Source organism: Amphiura filiformis, chromosome 3 (assembly GCF_039555335.1).
Source record: "Amphiura filiformis chromosome 3, Afil_fr2py, whole genome shotgun sequence".
NCBI lineage: Eukaryota > Metazoa > Echinodermata > Ophiuroidea > Amphilepidida > Amphiuridae > Amphiura > Amphiura filiformis.
Genome location: NC_092630.1, coordinates 70912467 through 70930912, shown reverse-complemented (window position 1 = coordinate 70930912; position 18446 = coordinate 70912467). Strand labels below are relative to the sequence as shown.

Here is an 18446-nt window from a genome sequence, read left to right as displayed (position 1 = left end):
TTAAGCGAAGTCGAATTAAAACCAGATTGTCAATGGGGAGAAAATTTTTGGCCAGGCGTATAAATGGGTTTTTTACCCTTGTGTATAATATGGGTTAAGCCGTTGATCCATTTGGGAGTTACGCACATCAGTGATTTCAGATATGCGTTCACCCATGTAAAAACAGGTGCAGGGTTTTGATGCAATCATAATGGTTTTGTTAAAGGGTTTTGTTGTTGCTATGATACAACCAATCACTTGGCATAATTGTAGCTGGTCAAATGCAAGTGGGTTTTTTTATTCATTCATATCATGTTTTATCATCGAGAGATCAACTTCTATTGAAAAACCCACCCTCCACGCCCAATAAATGTACATGTTAAGTGAAAGTAAAGTAACAGTGAGTCATCTATAAGTTTACAGGTTTTAGTGGAAAGTAAGAATAATCAATTGGTTATAAGTTTTACGTAACTTTGAAAACATGTTTAATGCTAAATTATGCGGTTTAAATTAACACAAACATTAAATGTTTTATCAGAGCGTTAAACGTTTTCAAGTTAATCATTTGAAACAGAAATATCATAATCAATGTCAAATGTTCACTTCGAATTCATGCATAACAATATAAGAATTGAAGTAAATATAATCAAGCCTTGCAGGCTTAATTGAATTGAATTTAATGGCTTAACATGTTTAATAAAACATGTTTATCATAACAAGTGGGTACACGGATAAGATAATAACTCGCAAGTCAGCAAGTGATTATAAATGTGAACTCAAGTTTAAGTCTATAAAAACTTTTAATCGTATATACAGAAATATCACAATAAATGTCAAATGTTCACAAAATGAGGTAACTTCAAATTCATGCATAACATAAGAATTGAAGTAAATATTATCAAGCCTTGCAGGCTTAATTGAACTTAATTTAATGGCTTAACATGTTTAATAAAACATGTTTATCATAACAAATGGGGACATGGATAAGATAATAACTCGCAAGTCAGCAAGTGATTATAATTGTGAATTCCAAGTTTAAGTCTAAAAGCTTACAATTGTGTATACAGAAATATCACAATAAATGTCAAAATGTTCACGAAATGAGGTAACTTCGAATTCATGCATAACATAAGAATTGAAGTAAAGATTATCAAGCCTTGCAGGCTTAATTGAAATTAATGGAATGGCTTAACATGTTTAATAAAACATGTTTATCATAACAAGTGGGGACACTAAAGATAACTCGCAAGTCAGCAAGTGATTATAATTTTGCATTCAAGTTTAAGTCTAAAAGTTTTCAATTGTATAGACTTGAGCCTTAAACAATGCATAGAGCGGGCGTGTTAAACTAAAGATGTCTCCCAGCACAAAACACTGGAGAAAAATGGTTCACAATGGAAAGGAGAACCAGACGTATAGAAATAAGGTAATAAGTCAACAAGTTCAAAATAAGTTTGATAATTTATGACTTTGAATTCATAGCAAATTTTTAAGTCTGAAAATATGTAAGCTAAATAATTCCACAAAAAAGAATGTTTCTGTTGGTGTCAAGTAGGCACTTTATCATAAAATCAAAAAGTAGCCAAAGTTAAAGAAAAAGCACTTTACCACTGTCTACCAGGTTTACTGCATAATCAAAAACAAAAACAAAACAAATCAAAAATGGTTGTTGAAGTTAAAGACATAAGCCTGGTACATGTATGTCAACAGTTTCCTAGGCATTGTGGTAAATACATACCAATTAACTGTACCTATCGGAAATAAATACATGAAATGATTGAAGCAAAACTTTTCATGTCCATAAACGAAGACGCATACATGCAGTTATTTTTCGGCTTTCAATGATATTCTGCATTAATTATATGCATTTATGACAAATCATGGCAAATGACATGGTCATTATTTGAAATCTGCGTAAAGTATTGAATTGAGTGTAAAATACACACGATAATGATTCCATATGGCGATGGCCTTTCAATTAGCGCGTGATAGTTTTGTCTGCGTTTTGGGACCTTTTGGGCTCAATTATAGGCCTATGGTATAAGATATATAGTGCTAATTAGCGAATATTAGAAATATGATGAACCCCGGGGATGATGAACAATGGTATATGGTAACTTGTGCCCTTAATTAGCGCAAATTATGGTCATGTTTGGCTTTGGGGCATTTATCATAGGGAATAACATGTGCCCGGAAATGGCTGCGGATTATGGTCTTGTCCGGGTCATGGGTCACTTTCCCATGGAATCTAGAAGTTGTTAGATTACTATAGTGCTAATAACGTCATAAGAAATAATGTGCCTTTAAATACGCGCAGATTATGGTTGTGTCTGGTGTCAGGGCATTTTTCTTTGGTATGAGATACTTAAGAAATCCCATAGAGGATATTCTTTATAAATAAACCAAATGATCTCTCGGTTGGTATAGAACATGACCACCACAAAAAGTGTTGTCTCCCATGTTTGTTGTTTTTGAGTTCATTGACAATAAACTTATTTATATGTATGAAAAATTCATCAATCATTCCAAAGTCTAAAATAATTGAAAAATCTATAAAAAGAAAAAATATGACAAATCCCAGAAATTGAGGAGGGAGGGGACGAGAACCAAAACATTAATTTTATACGGCCTAAGGTGGCATAGTCAGGCATACCCTATCAAACGATCGCTACCCTACGTAAGTGATTAATGATAGCATAGCATAACATAGCATTTCTTAATATATCAGGAAATAATTTGGGTACTCACCATCATCATCAATAATAGTGATATATATGGCGCTACTAGTTTCGCCTAAATCGCTATCGGGTTCAGTTATGTCAAGTCGGAATGTCTCGTCGGCCTCAGGAACTCGATCATCTATTATCAGATCGTCGATGGTTTCTGTAATGGTCGCTATGTTGGCTGGAAATATCAGTCTTTTCGTGAAAGCATTGAAGTCTTGACCCTGTCTTGCTGATTCAGACACCGCTGTAATGACTGGAATATTATGAAAACTTGGCATGATTCTGTTCTTTTCATAGTATGATGGTTAAGACCTATCCCAGCAAACACAAATCAGTTTACAGAAAACAAAAATAATCGCAGTAATTTTTACAAAGAAATAACCGTTTTTATGGAAACTGTCTTCTCTTTGAATTCTTTTCATAGCTCAAAGTTAAAGAAGCCTTGTATACCAATAATATAAAGTGTAATTTTAAACTTTTTGCAACTCAAGAAATTGCTCAAATTGGTGTAAAGGGGTCCATTTTTGGCCAAAATCACTAAAACAAACGTGCGCTTTATGCCTAAATGAAGTTTACGAGATAATAGGTCAAAAACCAGAGATCACAGAAATATGTTTTGACTTTTTTTTTTATCCAAATCCCATCTTTATAAATTGATACACATTTTATGACGCATATTCGCATAAGCCATTTTTCCAATGTGTCCCAGGAAAATTACCGGGTGATGAATTTAAACATAAGTCGAAAAAATCAAAATCAAAAAATCAATGTGTAGCGCGAAGCTCATTTTAGCGTGTATTATATGCACAATCAGTCAACCGATTCATTCAAAATTAAAATATAAAATGCATAATTATAAATCAGATGGGCTATGTGCTGTCTTTTTAAATTTATGGATTCCGATGTCTATTTTTCGACTTATGTTCAAATTTATTAACCCGTTAATTTTTTTTCTGGGACACCCTGTACATTAAAATTCCATACATCATGTGTTCTGCATACCAAATGTGAAGTTTCTCATCCATTTAGTTTTGTAAAGAAATAGCTATTTAAAATATGACATTTTGGGATGAAAATGACAAAAATCCTTAAATAGTGACCGCGTTGCCATGCAAAGGGAACAGAACACGCGATTTACAAATTTGACAACATGCAAAAAAAAGACCCTCCAGAGCTATACGCGAAAAACAACTAGCCTTGGATTGCCCTTTTAATGTTGACTTCTGTTTCACCTGCGTTATCACACTGATAATGTACTACCCGAAAGTTGTCAAAACAAGCCCTACCGATGTAAGCTACACGGTTCAAGCTTTGATCATCCCCATCACCGTTATTAATACCATCTCTGGAACAGGTAATTTTGAGTGGGTCCTCCTCGTCTTCCTCAATCGAAACTCGCACCTCACCATCGATAGAACAAGTAATACGCCCTAAAACACCGAGCACAAGGAAAGAACAATTAGAAGGAAAACAAAATATAAGAACAAAAATAGAGAACAATAACAGAAATAATACGGATCTAATCATCTTGGAGAACATGATAAAGTAAATCATGCCAATTGGATTTACACTAGGATGCGGCAAAAAACGCCTCGGATCGACTTGGAACTCTCGGAGAATTTTACTAGGGTACATACTATTATTATGCTGAAATATCAGTAAGATCGAAGCCTTTTTCCCTACTAATTTGCTATTTCACACTGTATAGAGATATCAGTAGGAACAACCTGGGAAAAGTAGGCATTCAGATGACATTTTAGCCGATATTAAACACATTAGGTATCCTAAAAAAGGTCATTAGGGAGCCGCACCTAAAAAAGGAAGTCATCTGGTATGACTTAAAAAAGGGGGTCATCAGGTTTATTCGACTTCAAAAAAGGGGGGCCTATTGACAGGCACATACCGTACTTCTGATGTACGCTCGTACAAAAGGTCGTTTTTCACATTTTACACATTAATTCACTAGCCATGCATCCTAGAAATATGCAACCATTGAATTGTGTGTGCCTTACGATTAGATAAAGGAAGAGTGTGAGGTATAATACAACTTGATCTTTTTTTTTTTACAAAATATTTCTGCAAGTAATTACATTGCTGTCCAGACTTAATTGAATAAAAATGGAGACGCTTTATCGAGTGTTCAGTCTCAGTGATAATGCGACGTCCCCATTACACCGAAAGTCACCAATGATCAATAAACATGACAAAGAGCCAAGTCCAACACAACATCATAAGACTTCTTCTGATGAGGATGTGTGACTTTGACAATTCAACATCTTCATCTTCACTGAGCATGTTGTGCTGAAAGTCAGTTTAACGTTGGATTGTCACCAGCACATATATAAACTGGCTTTCGAGTATAACTAGTATAATTCACACTTCAGTTACAATAGTAGTTTCCTCAAACATAAATACTTCTGAACCAATCGGTTTTGTTTTGAAACGCTGAAACTAACGAAAATCAAACCGAAAATAATTTCGAATGTCGACCTGAAAGGTGAATACATATAATTTACAAAGTACCAAAGCTGCAATGTCGAGCTTAGACTAAACCATGGACTGAGTTTATTTCTACAGTCCATGACTAAACCCTTTGGTTTACATTATCATATCTAAACTTTAACGATAGAGATACATAAAGAAAACTGAATTAAAGTTGGTCACTTCCTTGGTCATTAAAACACTGCAATATTGACGCAAACCTTGGCGTTTAGCAAAGGTATTCTCATATTAAAAAAACAGAATCCTAAATCATTATGAATTAATTCAAACAAAGAAAATCCCACTAACCGTCATCGTCTTCAATGGTTATCGTGGCTACATCACGATCAGGATTTATCTGTACATTGTTGTTAGTAATCATCACAAAGAATTGCTCAGGCCCCTCGATCATCTGGTCGTCCTTGAGAGTAATGACACATGTCTTTACGGCGTCTTGGGTGGCACCTAAAAACGTCACTTTCTTATTAGTGACTGCTTCGAAATCACTACCTGCTTCAGCTCCGCTGCCATTGAAACTGTTGGTGTTCACAGCTAAATATGTCAAAAATATTATATATATGTCAAAAATATTATATATAGATAAGCTGACCTATGATGTCACATGTTTACATTCAGACCGCCCTCTGTTGTTTCAAAGCAGGCAAAATAACACAGAAGTGTCTATGACAGACCACATAAATCTCTTTAAAACTCAACTTTTAAAAACCTTTGAAGTTTTGTGTGATATTATGTATATAGCTTGATGCATTTATAAACAAGATTGATACCATTTTTTGTATTATTTGCTTTGAAACCAAAGTTAATGAATAAAATTCAACTTCTTCCATGTAAACTATAGTGTTTTTTGCCTGACGGATTTGATCACAGACCAACAGAGGGCGTATCAAATGTAAACACATGTCACCTCATAAAGATGTAGAAGTAGAGAGATTGCAGAGGAGATGAAGACGATTAAGATGACCATGATATGATGAAGAAAAAGATATAAAAGGAAAAAGCTGTATAATTAAAATAATCTAATAATACACGTAATACAATAAAGTACGCAAAAGAATTAAAGGTACCAGTTGTGTTCACCCCTGTAAATCCTAAATAAAGAAAACAAGTGTGTCAAAATTAAAACAAGCAGCCGATGCCTACACTCGTTACCTCTAATTTAAGCTCTATTTGTTAAAAGTGGTTGAGAATTAAAGAAACAATGATCCAAAACCTAATGAACATGCGAAATAAAAAAGCTTTAAAAGTTGCCCTTCTGTGTTCTAATCAATGATAGCAAGATGCTAGTTATGCTAATCAATGAAGGCATGGTGGCGCTAGTTCTCTTGTTCGCGAACGCTTTGTGCACAAATCAATACGGCATGCAATGTGGAAAACTGCAACTTATAAGTTTGCATATTTGGGATCGTCGTGTCTTTATTTCGTTAACAATATCAACAAATTCGAGCTAAAAGATGCAGCTATTGGCTGTTGGTTCCAATTATGACATATCTGACTTTGCTTAGGATATACAGGGGTGAGCGTAACTGGTACCTTAATTGTAATTATTTGGCTTAAACTGTATAATAACATACTTATCGTGATGTCGTTATCAAGGAATGGTTTTATGTAAACCCCATTTACTTCCAATGGACCCCTGTGAATGACAACATGGAATTCTCGAACGGACTCCAGGATTATGCGCTCTATTTGCTGAATGGAGAAATAAGCTATAGAAAAAGATGAACAAGAGCTGACCTTTAGTAAGTTAACCGAGAACGTGATAAAGAAGTGTTTGCTGGAATAACACAAATGGTCACAGAAGCAATTCGCAAAAAAATGGGGGCAAAGGAAGCCAAAAATCACAGAATTCGTTCAGTTTTTAAAAAAAAAGCAGATTTCAATTCAGCAGCCACACGATCAATTTTTGTATCAAGAACAAATTATATACCCTTTTCAAAGTATATTATTAAATAACACAGGCTTTGCAGAATAGATCAATTATTATATTTGTAATAAAAAAACAAACAAAAAACAATAAATGACATGCTTAATACAAAATATAATTGAACGAACTAAATTAATGACTACATCTGTAAATACTTGCCATCATTATTCAAGATAGTCCCAACTGTCCGTTTCCTTCCCTGATTGATTTCACTATCTGCACCAATAATCTCCACATAGAAATTCTCATCCAGTTCTATGAGGGAATCGTCTATAATTGGTATCACGAGCTCAGCAGTAGTTTCTCCAATTGCAAAGGTGACATTGTGTTCTCCAGTGTCCATGAAATCTAGAGTTTCAGTAGCAAGACTTGTACCGACATTGGTGGCTGAGTCTGTGGCACCAGAGACTTTAACAGCTATGAAGAGTATTTTCCGAAAAAGTAAGGAAGCACAAAATAGATATTTTATTCTTCCCATTGTCAACATGGTCAATGTCAACATTGAACAAATTCACAGCAAACACAAAACGTGATTAAAACATTTTATAACATTTTATACGGGTTATATTTTTATGTTATTGTACAATATTTTTCGCAAACATTTTGACAACACTTAATATGTTAGAATATTTTGCAGTAGGTTTTCAAACAATGTTTTTGAATGTTATGAAAGCGTTTTATAGTACCCTTTATATACCCTTTATATAACCCGACATTTCAACGTTTTCTGGCAACCTTTTCTAACCTTTCGCGAATAATGTGGAAAACGTGTTTGCTGGGAACACTCATAGAAATTGTTCGTTGGCATTACTCAGTAAGTTGATGTCGTTGCGTCAACTTTCCCAGTTATGCCAACGCATACAATTTTGAGTAACGCTGACTCGATATCATTATGTTGGTCGCACTCATTTGCACTTACTTTATTGAGTTGTTACAACTCAGAAAATGAAACTAGCCTAGGTTAGCATAATTTTCTAGAGGTGTGCTATAGTATACAAAATTTTGCACTGATTACAAAAATAAATATTTGAATACTGCTAATTGTGCAGAAAATGATCCAATTACGTGAATTAAGTAACAAAGTACGAAATTGGAATAACTCAAAACAATAAGTACCAGTAACTTAATATGAACGAGTTACATCAACTTACATGTTGAGTTACAATAACTCAACTAATTGGTTCTTTGAACCTTGTTTATTTTTCTATGTTCCCTGAACTTGAATTCAGAAGTTGGCATTACTTAAAAAGTTGACGCAACGACTTACATCAACTTTTTAAGTAATGCCAACAAAGTTGATTAGTTAACGGAACTTTTGAGCTTTTTCAGCATTTTTTAAGTTCGGGTAACTAAAATAAATTTTGTTTTGGCAACTTTTACACTATTTTTGAGTTGTCCAAACTTACTCCTTTTGAACTGCGCCAACAAGGCGAACAAGTCATTTCTATGAGTGAAGATACAATGATGTGTCATTATAAACATTGATTAAATTACCAATAACAACTATCATCCCGTTGTTTGTCTATTGCTTTGTTATAATATTTGTATTGCATGTATTGAATTGTCTAGCGCTTTGATTCCTTATTTGAATAAAAAAACACCTTTCAATATATTACTGAAAAATAACACTTTGATGTTTTGCAAAAGTTCACTCTGCAAATCATATACTTTAAAAACTTGATTTATTATATGTTGTTAATGAGTTATGTACATTTTACAAAAGTGTTGTTGTTTCCTCCTCTTTACAACATTACTCAAGAACCACAGGTCCTACAAAATTATGTGATTCTTCTACAGACTCGCAAGGAATGATCAATGCAATATTTGCAACAGCTCACTACCATTCGCAAGATGCTATGAATACTTCGAACGGATTTTTGAAATCAAAACGATATTCATATTTTTAAACCTTCTAAAGCACTGTAATTTCAACTCTCTTATGGTAATTTACACGAAATGTAAATGTTTATTAATTTTGTTGGTTACTGAATTATTAATATCTGTCCAATAAATAAACTTAGAGACTCGATTTTTATAATTTATATGATGAAATATACGGGTTAGAATAAAGTAATGAAAGAAAATGTAATATTTGACCTCGAACCTAGCAAGGTGTTTTGATAACATTTTGACAAATGTTTTTCTTCATGTCCGCTTTTATTCAATGTCGACAATTAATCGGGACTATACTATTATTCCTAATAATTATCAAAATGTTTGATATGATACAAAAGTCCATCTTTAATTTAGGGACGATTAAAATCGAGGTCATGCAGTTGAAAATGATATAGGTCTAATGCTATTAATTAACGATTTGAACCAGAGATTGTCGGGTTAAATGCTTGATGTATTTTTTCGCTTTTTAATTCAAGTAGTGGTATTATTTTATCATAAGACAAAATACAATCTTCAAAAAGATAAATAAAGATATATGAATAACAAAATGTTATTCTGCTTGTCCTTTTTTAAGAAAGAGAGAAAGCGACCTTTAATTATCTACTGGTGTACAGTAATAGTCGAAAATGGTTTTGCTTATTTGATTGTCACATCCTACCTTCAACATGTTCAAAGTAAAATAATATACCTACCAAATACGTATTTGGTAAATGGTATCCAACGTTTTACGAATTCATTTCAAATCTGTCATAAAGTTGCTCAAATTTCAATAGATTTGTGGTTACAATGTTAGGTCTGAAGGTCACTAACAACTTTTCTTTCATGACTTATTTCGAAAAGTAACCTTATAAAAAGTTGTACCGAGGACAAACAAGTTATAATGGATGACCACGGATTCTAGAAGTAATAATTAATGGGTTGACAAATAACTAAGTATTTACTATACTTACTAATTGTGACTGCTTGAGTTGTGACCGTCCTTTCGAAGGATATGGTCATAGAGCCAGCATTCTCTGGTACTTGGTTTGTTGGTTTTGTGACAGAAATAAGAGCTAATATGAAAAAGATAACAATTATGGTCAGTTGCTATCCCAATTTTGGAGAATAAGGTTCATTAAATAAGTTTCTTTACACATTACACTAAATAATGAACATGTATTTTTGTATAAATCTAGCAGTTTGTCTATCTCGCGCTGGTATGCTCAGATTATGACATCAAAGATTTAATATTCCAATACAATTTATGGTGACCCATACTTGCAAACTTGCTTTCCAGTTTGTAATTGCAAACCATCTACAGTAAGCCAAAGAATTAAGGTACCAGTTATGTTCGCCCCTGTATATTCTAAACAAAGACAAATATGTCAAAATTAAAACAAGCAGCCGCTACCTGTACTCTTTAGCTATGATTTAAGACCTCATTTGTTGAAATTGGTTTGGAATTAAAGAAACGGTTATCTAAATCCTAAGGAAGAAACGAAGTCAAAAGTTGCAATTTTGTGTTCTAATCAATGAAAGCACGACGCTAATTTTATCGTGTTAATCAAAGGAGGCACGGCATTAGTTTTCTTGTTCGAAAACGCTCTGTGTACAAATCAATAATGCTTGTATATGGAGCAAACTGCAACTTTTTAATTGGCATCTTCCTTGGGTTTTTGGATGTCGTGCCTTTATTTCTTGAACGATTTCAACAAATGAGGTATTCAATTCGAGCTGAAAGAAGCAGCTATTGACTGCTGGTTCCAATTATAACATATATGTCTTTGTTTAGGATTCACAGTGGTGAACATAACTGGTACCTTAATTTTTGGCTTCCTTTATTTTGAACGGGCTTTCAACCTTGCAGTTGTGCCATTTTCATCACGTGACCCGTTTCCTATAGGCCTAATGTATGTTAAAAGTAAAAATGATGATGGAGCAGAACATCAATACCTTCATAACAACTTTACATTCACAAATCAAAAGCTGATGATAACATTAGTTTGTCATAGATATTTGCTATCATGCCTACTTACAGTCGTCATCCTTGATAATTAGTTCGGTGTCAAACAAGGTGTCGTGAATCACAGGTGACAAATCTTCGCCGCAAGCTGAACTCGGCAAAGTAATCTCAAATGCGAAAGACTCAACTTCTTCTACCATGAAATCATCATTTGTTGGTACGTCGACACTGATAACTGTCTCATCCTCCGCAAAATCGAATATTTGACTCGGAAAAGGAGGATAATCATTATTAACACCTTCTGTGGCTAATGTAACTCCAGATGCTGATTTAGAAAATCCAGCTAAATTGCGATAATGTAAACAAATGTGAAATACTGAATTAGCTGGTTCAATACCGGGAAGCTACATTACCTCTGCCTTACTGAATTAGCTGCTCTATACCGGAATGTTACATTACCTCTGCCTTGACCGAAGTTTAAATTTTCAGTTTTTCACCTGACAACTTGAATTTCCCCTACGGTTTTCTGTATGTTACTATTTGTAACCGGTACTACACGAACAGGTTTTCATTAAAGCAAGACGCAGAGATAGACATGTCCACATTGCTTATTATAGAGGGCGACATTCAATCCAAAAAGTTGTGTCCACAGTAGCTCACAGTCAATGGCTTAACTGTGTAATCCCCATAGGGAAATACAAAAATTTGAAATTTGGACACCAGAAACTTGACGACGTAGTCTAAAAAGTGCTGGTACTTTATCCTTGATACAGAAGTCAGCATGCAGTGAAAGTTAGATTTCATAAAATAAAATCGCCTTTGTGATGGATCATCGTGGTAAAAATGGTGCATTACATGCTTTTTGTACAGTAAGTCAGTGTAAGGCATTGTCAATGATGGGCGCAGAATTAAGTGCAGTTTTTTTAAAACAGACATTTGCCCATAACTTCGCTAATTTTTGACCTACAGACATGGTTGACCCCTCATTTTTTAAGTTAAATAATCACCTTTTTAAACAAAATAATTTCAATGTGAAATATCCTACTTGAAAATTTTGTGAACATGCCTAGCAGAGAGATCAATGACTTGCATCATTAAAAGCGCTGAATTGTGCTACTAAAGAAATATATTGAAATAGTTTTTAACACAATTTGGGCATGTTTGAAATGTATAAAGTTCGATGACCTTTTCCCGCCAAAATCTACTCCAGTTCAATTGCTATCATGTATTTTTGTGTAGCCATGCAGTGGGGTTCCCAGCTATTGTTTCCATACACCCAGATGATATATTATGTATTTTCTAACCTATTTCTACGTTATCCTTAAAGTCCCTAGTACACAAATTGTGTTGTTCCCAAAATGAAATATTGTCCCATGGGTGGGGGGAAAGGTCATTAAACTTAACATGGAGTCAAATTTCAAACTTCATCAAATTGTGTCAAAAACATTACTAATGGATTACTCTGGTCAACAGGATTCAGAAAATGTATATTTTACCTATCTAGGATGTACTGTTTTTGAGTTATTACCAAAAAGGTCAAAGGTCAAGCTTTGACGTCAAAAGGGACAAAATGTTAAACTTGCTCCGATCTTGATGAAAATGGTGTCAAAATATTCGGTTTGATAATTGATCTTAAACAATGCTAGTTAATTAGAGATTCAAGAAAGCAAGCAGACCAAACTCAGAATTTAGGGGCTGTGCAATAATTATGTGTACCCCGGGGTGGTGAATTCTCAAAGTGGTCTGCCAAAAATCGCTTGCACCCCCTTTCGACGTGCCAAAAAATCTTTGCCCCCCCCCCTTTCGACGTGCCAAAAAACCTTTGCCCCGCCCCCTTTCGACGTGCCAAAAATCTTTGCCCCCCCCATTACACACTAAGATTTTGGGGAACCCTAATTTATAACCTTAATTTGTCTTATCATGTAATGCGAGCGTAGCGAGCAGGAAATTTTGCATATTTGAACGTGTTCCTAATGTTTTTCTACACGTTTTTAGGGCGTAATATACAAAACGATGCCCAAAATATCTGTGCCAAAATTTCTTGCCACCCCCCCCCCCTTCGACCTGCCAAAAATGCTTGCCCCCCTCCTTTTGGCAAGCTAAAAAAGTTTTGCCCCCCCCCCCTATAATTCACAACCACGGGGTACACAAAATTATTGCACCACCCCTTACTAGAATAAAAGAACAAATGTTTGACACGTGGCTTGCCTCAAAAGAAGTCAAAGATGATTTTAGCCAACTTAGGCAATTGAAATTTATTATACTTAGTTCTCTGGATTAATAAGGTGAATCTAGCACGCACGCACGCTCTAACCCACTCAGAACCCTAGTCAACCGATGGATATTGTTATGACGCTCGGCTACGCCTCGGTCATAACATGGTTTTAAGATCACCTTGGGCCTATAATTTTAACCATGCCCCTCAAAGCAGTCAATATTTGAATATTATTTCACCGTCAATGTTAAGATAATCCTGACACTGAACTCAGATTTTGCCATGAACAGATAAAACCGCCGTATTTTAGCAACAGTTCTGTGCATGTGTGCTTCGCAAGACAACATGACTTTCTACACGTTAATACCCCGAAACCGGAACTGAAATCCCGCGTCACTAGGAACTGCGATGTAGCATCGAGGTCATAGGAAAATAGTACTACTATATACCTAGGGCGAATAGTAGTACTTTCGAGGGTCCAATAGTAACCCCGTTCCCTCATCAAGCGGCTTTTTTGACTATTTTTGGTCACGTGACAATCTGTTTAGTGTACGCTATTCAGTATCGAAGTTACGTAATGTTACTATGTCAACGGGATCACGCGCTAGAGTAATGAACCACGATCGAAATGATCACCACATAAAGTATATGGCACTCGAAGGCATACCAAAGTAGCGTGATCCGGTAACCAAGAGAATTACGTAACCACTTCGATGCTGAATTATTGATGCCTTGCCATTTGATGCCTTGCCATTTGTATTTATAATTTTGGATATGTGTATCCATAAAGGGTGAAGTACTAGCAACCTCTTCCCTTACTTCTTTATCGCATTGTCATTTTTAATATTAGCGTGCAACGTGGAAACCTGGTATTGCGTGTGACAGGAGATGTTTCTCCTGCTTTTTATCGAAAACCCCGGTGGTTTTTTTTTAACTCTGTTGCATACGTTTCATGTACATTGATTTTTACGATGATATTGATTGAATTCTGCTACGACTATTTTAAAATTGCTATAATTTTGTTTCAATATTACCTGCTTTATATAGTTTTGGTGTGCTTATCATGCTTGATGTAGTTTATGTTATTTTGATATGTAATTTTGTATTAAAGGGCATTTCGTGATCCACAGCCTCGTCCCCCCACTTTTCTCAAAAAAAGTTGAGATTTTTATATCACTGGAAACCTCTGGCTACATAATGTTTATGTACAAAATATTTCTTGCAGATTAATTCGTTTGGCAAAGATATCGTCAAATTTGAATTTCGTTCTGGTATACCAGAACGAAATTACAACGTATTGTCTATGGAGCAGTGTAATACACATAATCATGCATAACTCGCAAACGCAGTATCGGAATCAACTGAAATTTTGGGAATATGCTTTTTTCGTGGATATGTACTGAAAATGTCATAAAAAGAGGATGCTAGGATCACGAAATACTCCTTTAAGGGCCTATATATGCTTTGTAAATCGCTACCGGTATAATTATCATGTTTGTTGTACTTGTAATTTGTTGTATAATTTTGTAATTAAGGTATGCTTTGTAAAGCGCTTAGTGACTTATGTTTTAAGCGCTTCATAAATGTTTCTTTATTATTATTATTATTATTATTATTATTATTATTATTATTATTATTATTATTATTATTATTATTATTATTATTAATGAGCAGGAATATATTAATGAAGGATATAATATTGTCTAATTATTTTGAACACTAAATTAAGAGACTTACCTACACATCCGGGCATGTCTACTTTGCCATCACGGCATATTTGAATCCGTATTACCTTTTCGTACTCAAATGCTTCGAAATCAGTGTCACACAGGCTGTAAACGGCTACAATGTGAGAAAAATTGATATTGTATTTATTATGCTAGGGGTTAAAATTCGACTTTTATTTATAGGCCTACTTTTATTTAAATAAAAGAAATTCGAATAGGCATAGGCCTACATAAACAGTAGGCTTTTATGTACATTACGGCAATTGTGTTTTGCGACTTAATATAGGCCTACTGCAGCTTCGATAAACAATAAAATGTCCACCTTCTAGAGCATTCTTGGACATGTTGGAAGCGTTTATGGAAGACATTGGGCTCTTGTTTGACATGCCTGTCCTCTATCAAACGATTGCAGACATAAAAAGTCCTGTATAGTTTATTCGAACTTAACTTGTAAACAAATTTCGTTCACTTCTGCTGGTTTCATACTTTCTGCAAGCAGGGTGGCACACCGCTATGTGGCAGCGGCATGACTCTGAAAGCCACTGTTGCCGCTCGAGCACCACTCCAAAGTCGTATTTTGTTCTCATACGTCAGAGCGGCACCGCGTACCGCTCCGAGTTGACTTGAATTTAACTCCCAGCAATGCAAAGCGGTACGTGAAGTGATCGATATCGGCTTGCTGCTGGTCACCGCTAGCGTTTCTGGTGCCACTGCGCAGTGAAGCAAAATCATCTTTGAACGCCAAAGCGGCAAGCGCAGGAACATCATTAGGATAGGGGTTTAAGTGACGGTAACTTAATACTTGCTAAATAAAATATTGTTTAATTTTAAAAATGATATAGAATAAACGATAGGAATTTGTGTCTTTACTATCCTCTATCGTGTGATAGCATCCACTCTTCAAAATATTGGACCGGTCTATCCTCTATCACACGATAGATGAGATAGCAAAAACAAAGTATCGTTTATTTTCTAAATATTACGCCGCCTTGGATAAAGAAAAAGTCCTTGTAATTTCCGAATTAAATAACGGTATCTGATTGATTGTTAATTAAAGCAACGTGTTTTTATCTAGGGGTATCGGACCACTTACTGTCGTCATTCTTAATTGTTACTTGGACGGTACTTGGTGTTTCTAAATCTCCTCTCATAGACGTAGTCTTAACTAGGTCGACACAGAAAACTTCGTCCACTAAGTCGATATTTCCATTATCGGGTGTGATGAAGATTTCCACTTCTTCTGATGTTTGGCCGACAGCGAAGGTAATCGGTTCGAGTGATAATGTCGTGTAATCTATACCCGCGGTAGCGGTACCGCTACCACCGCAGTTACCGGTGCTGACATCTACAATAAAAAGTAAAGAGAAATGCAAAGCAACAGTAGAGAATTATGCATCAGTATAGGCATCACCAGATCTAGTTTTACTAAAAGATCTTTGAGTAAAAGTCTATTCACCCTTTGCAAGGACCCGCCATGGCAGTGTCAGGTGAAGCCCCATCTTGAATGAACTTAACACCTGGGATGGATCCATTCTGTAACTGCCCATATCAAATTTTGTCATAGCATGTTTGCATGCGATACTCAACCAGTAATTCTTCACTATGAAACCACGCTGAAGTGTGGAATACTGTGGAGCCATTCCAGGTCTAACCTAACAGAAGGCTAATAGACACTGTCTACAGTCTATAACGATCCTGCCACACCATTTACTTAGTAATCTCAATGCAGCTTATACTACAATTTAAATTACCGCCCTAAAAGGCATTACTCTCAACCATTAAATATTGATTAGATCGTTTATACATTCTGAATGAAGAAATAGGCAAGACAAAATAAACATTTCCAAGATTTTCAACATTTATCATTCTCACTTAAAAGGTAATAATAAAAAAATGGTGCGCTACTGATCCAGCGTTGCGATAAAAAGTGTAAAAGCACCTACTTTCCTTTAGAATCAGGTAACTTCTGAACGGAATATGCTACTTTAATGATCTAAAATTCTTAGAGAAGATTAAACTAGTATCATTTCAAATATTAAAATAATAAACCCCAAACTGGTACAAAAAATAGGTTGAAAAAATCGTCGGTACCAATCATTTTGATACACCCTGTATGATTATGTTGAGGCCCTCAGTGTAGATGAAGTTGATGTACATTTCGCCTCTCAGGATAGCACAGACAAAATCATGGCCGCGTTCAAGGTCAAAAGAGGGCACGGACATCCAAACCCAAGTCGATTGCAATGTGTAATAAAAAAAACTAGAGCGGTTACCGCACCATAGCTGAACCATGGGGCTTTGGCAGTATATTGTGGTACATGTATATATATCACCCCTTTATGACCTTAAATGAATATTAAATTATTTTAAACATGTTTAGAATGTTATAAGGATCATTGCATTTAAATTTCAGCTCAATTGGAGCATTTTGAAAACTTGACCTTTGATCCATTTATGACCCCTTAATTACCTTAAATGAATATTAAATTATTTTAAACATGTTTAGAATGTCATAAGGATCATTGCATTTAAATTTCAGCTCAATTGAACCATTTTGAAAACTTGACCTTTGACCCCTTAATGACCTTAAATGAATTTTAAAATATTTTAAACATGTTTAGAATGTCTTAAAGATCATTGCATTTAAATATCAGCTCAATTGGAGCATTTTTGGAAACTTGACCTTTGACCCCTTTATGACCCCTTAATGACCTTAAATGAATATTAAAATATTTTAAACATGTTTAGAATGTCATAAGGATCATTGCATATAAATTTCAGCTTAATTGGAGCATTTTTGGTTAAAATGACCTTTTCTGACCCCTGTGACCCCTTGGATGACCTCTGACGTTAGGAAATATTTTTATCATATTCTTTACTTCTTTCTCTTTCATTTGACACCACTTGGGGGTTCATACCTTCGTGGCATTTAAAGATATGTCCATTTTAGATATAGGCTGATACCATTTCATGGTTCAGCAAAAATCATACCCAGGACAGTAAGAATCAAAAAATGCAAAACTAAGCTTTCAATGTACAATAAGACAGTAGTACCCGTATTGGGAAAATGTAGACTGCCTACCACAAATGTAAAGAATGGACGCAAATATTTGCTTAGATTCTTAGTGGTGAAGGAATCAAGATTTGTACCTTTGATTGGTGAAGCAGATGAAGCTCATTACTGTGCATTATGAAAATATTGTATCTGTTGGAACCTCAGGTACAAGTCTAGAGTCAAAACAAAATGTAAAAACAGCCTATGCATACGTCTCCAATGGTCTTGGTAAATGCCAGTTAAAATATATCTGGAATCTGATAGTGAGGAAACACCTGTAGTCCCTATTGCCATAAAAACCCAAGCTCAAAGCCGAGCTAGCCAAGCCCTCACTACCCTATGCCAACCATAGAGGAAATATTACCAGAACTAAATGATGTCAAAATCTTCGCTAAAGCTGATCTGAAGGAAGGGTTTCTACAGCCCAGCACCTGAGGTATTCCAAAAAACTTTAGACCAAAATCTAGAAGGCCTACAGGG

General features: G+C 35.1%; 1 protein-coding gene across 1 annotated transcript in view; it reads right to left on the bottom strand.

The window, feature by feature from the left end:
* The window catches only part of LOC140149300 (uncharacterized), a 76046-nt gene that overhangs the window by 14575 nt on the left and 43025 nt on the right, over positions 1–18446 (bottom strand). The window contains exons 10-18 of the mRNA XM_072171566.1: positions 16005–16256; positions 14922–15026; positions 11043–11312; positions 9978–10079; positions 7291–7548; positions 6779–6913; positions 5496–5738; positions 3992–4135; positions 2728–2958 (exon numbers count right to left, since the gene is read on the bottom strand). Coding sequence (XP_072027667.1) covers positions 2728–2958; positions 3992–4135; positions 5496–5738; positions 6779–6913; positions 7291–7548; positions 9978–10079; positions 11043–11312; positions 14922–15026; positions 16005–16256 — 1740 coding nt within the window. The remainder of the gene's footprint in view (positions 1–2727; positions 2959–3991; positions 4136–5495; positions 5739–6778; positions 6914–7290; positions 7549–9977; positions 10080–11042; positions 11313–14921; positions 15027–16004; positions 16257–18446) is intronic.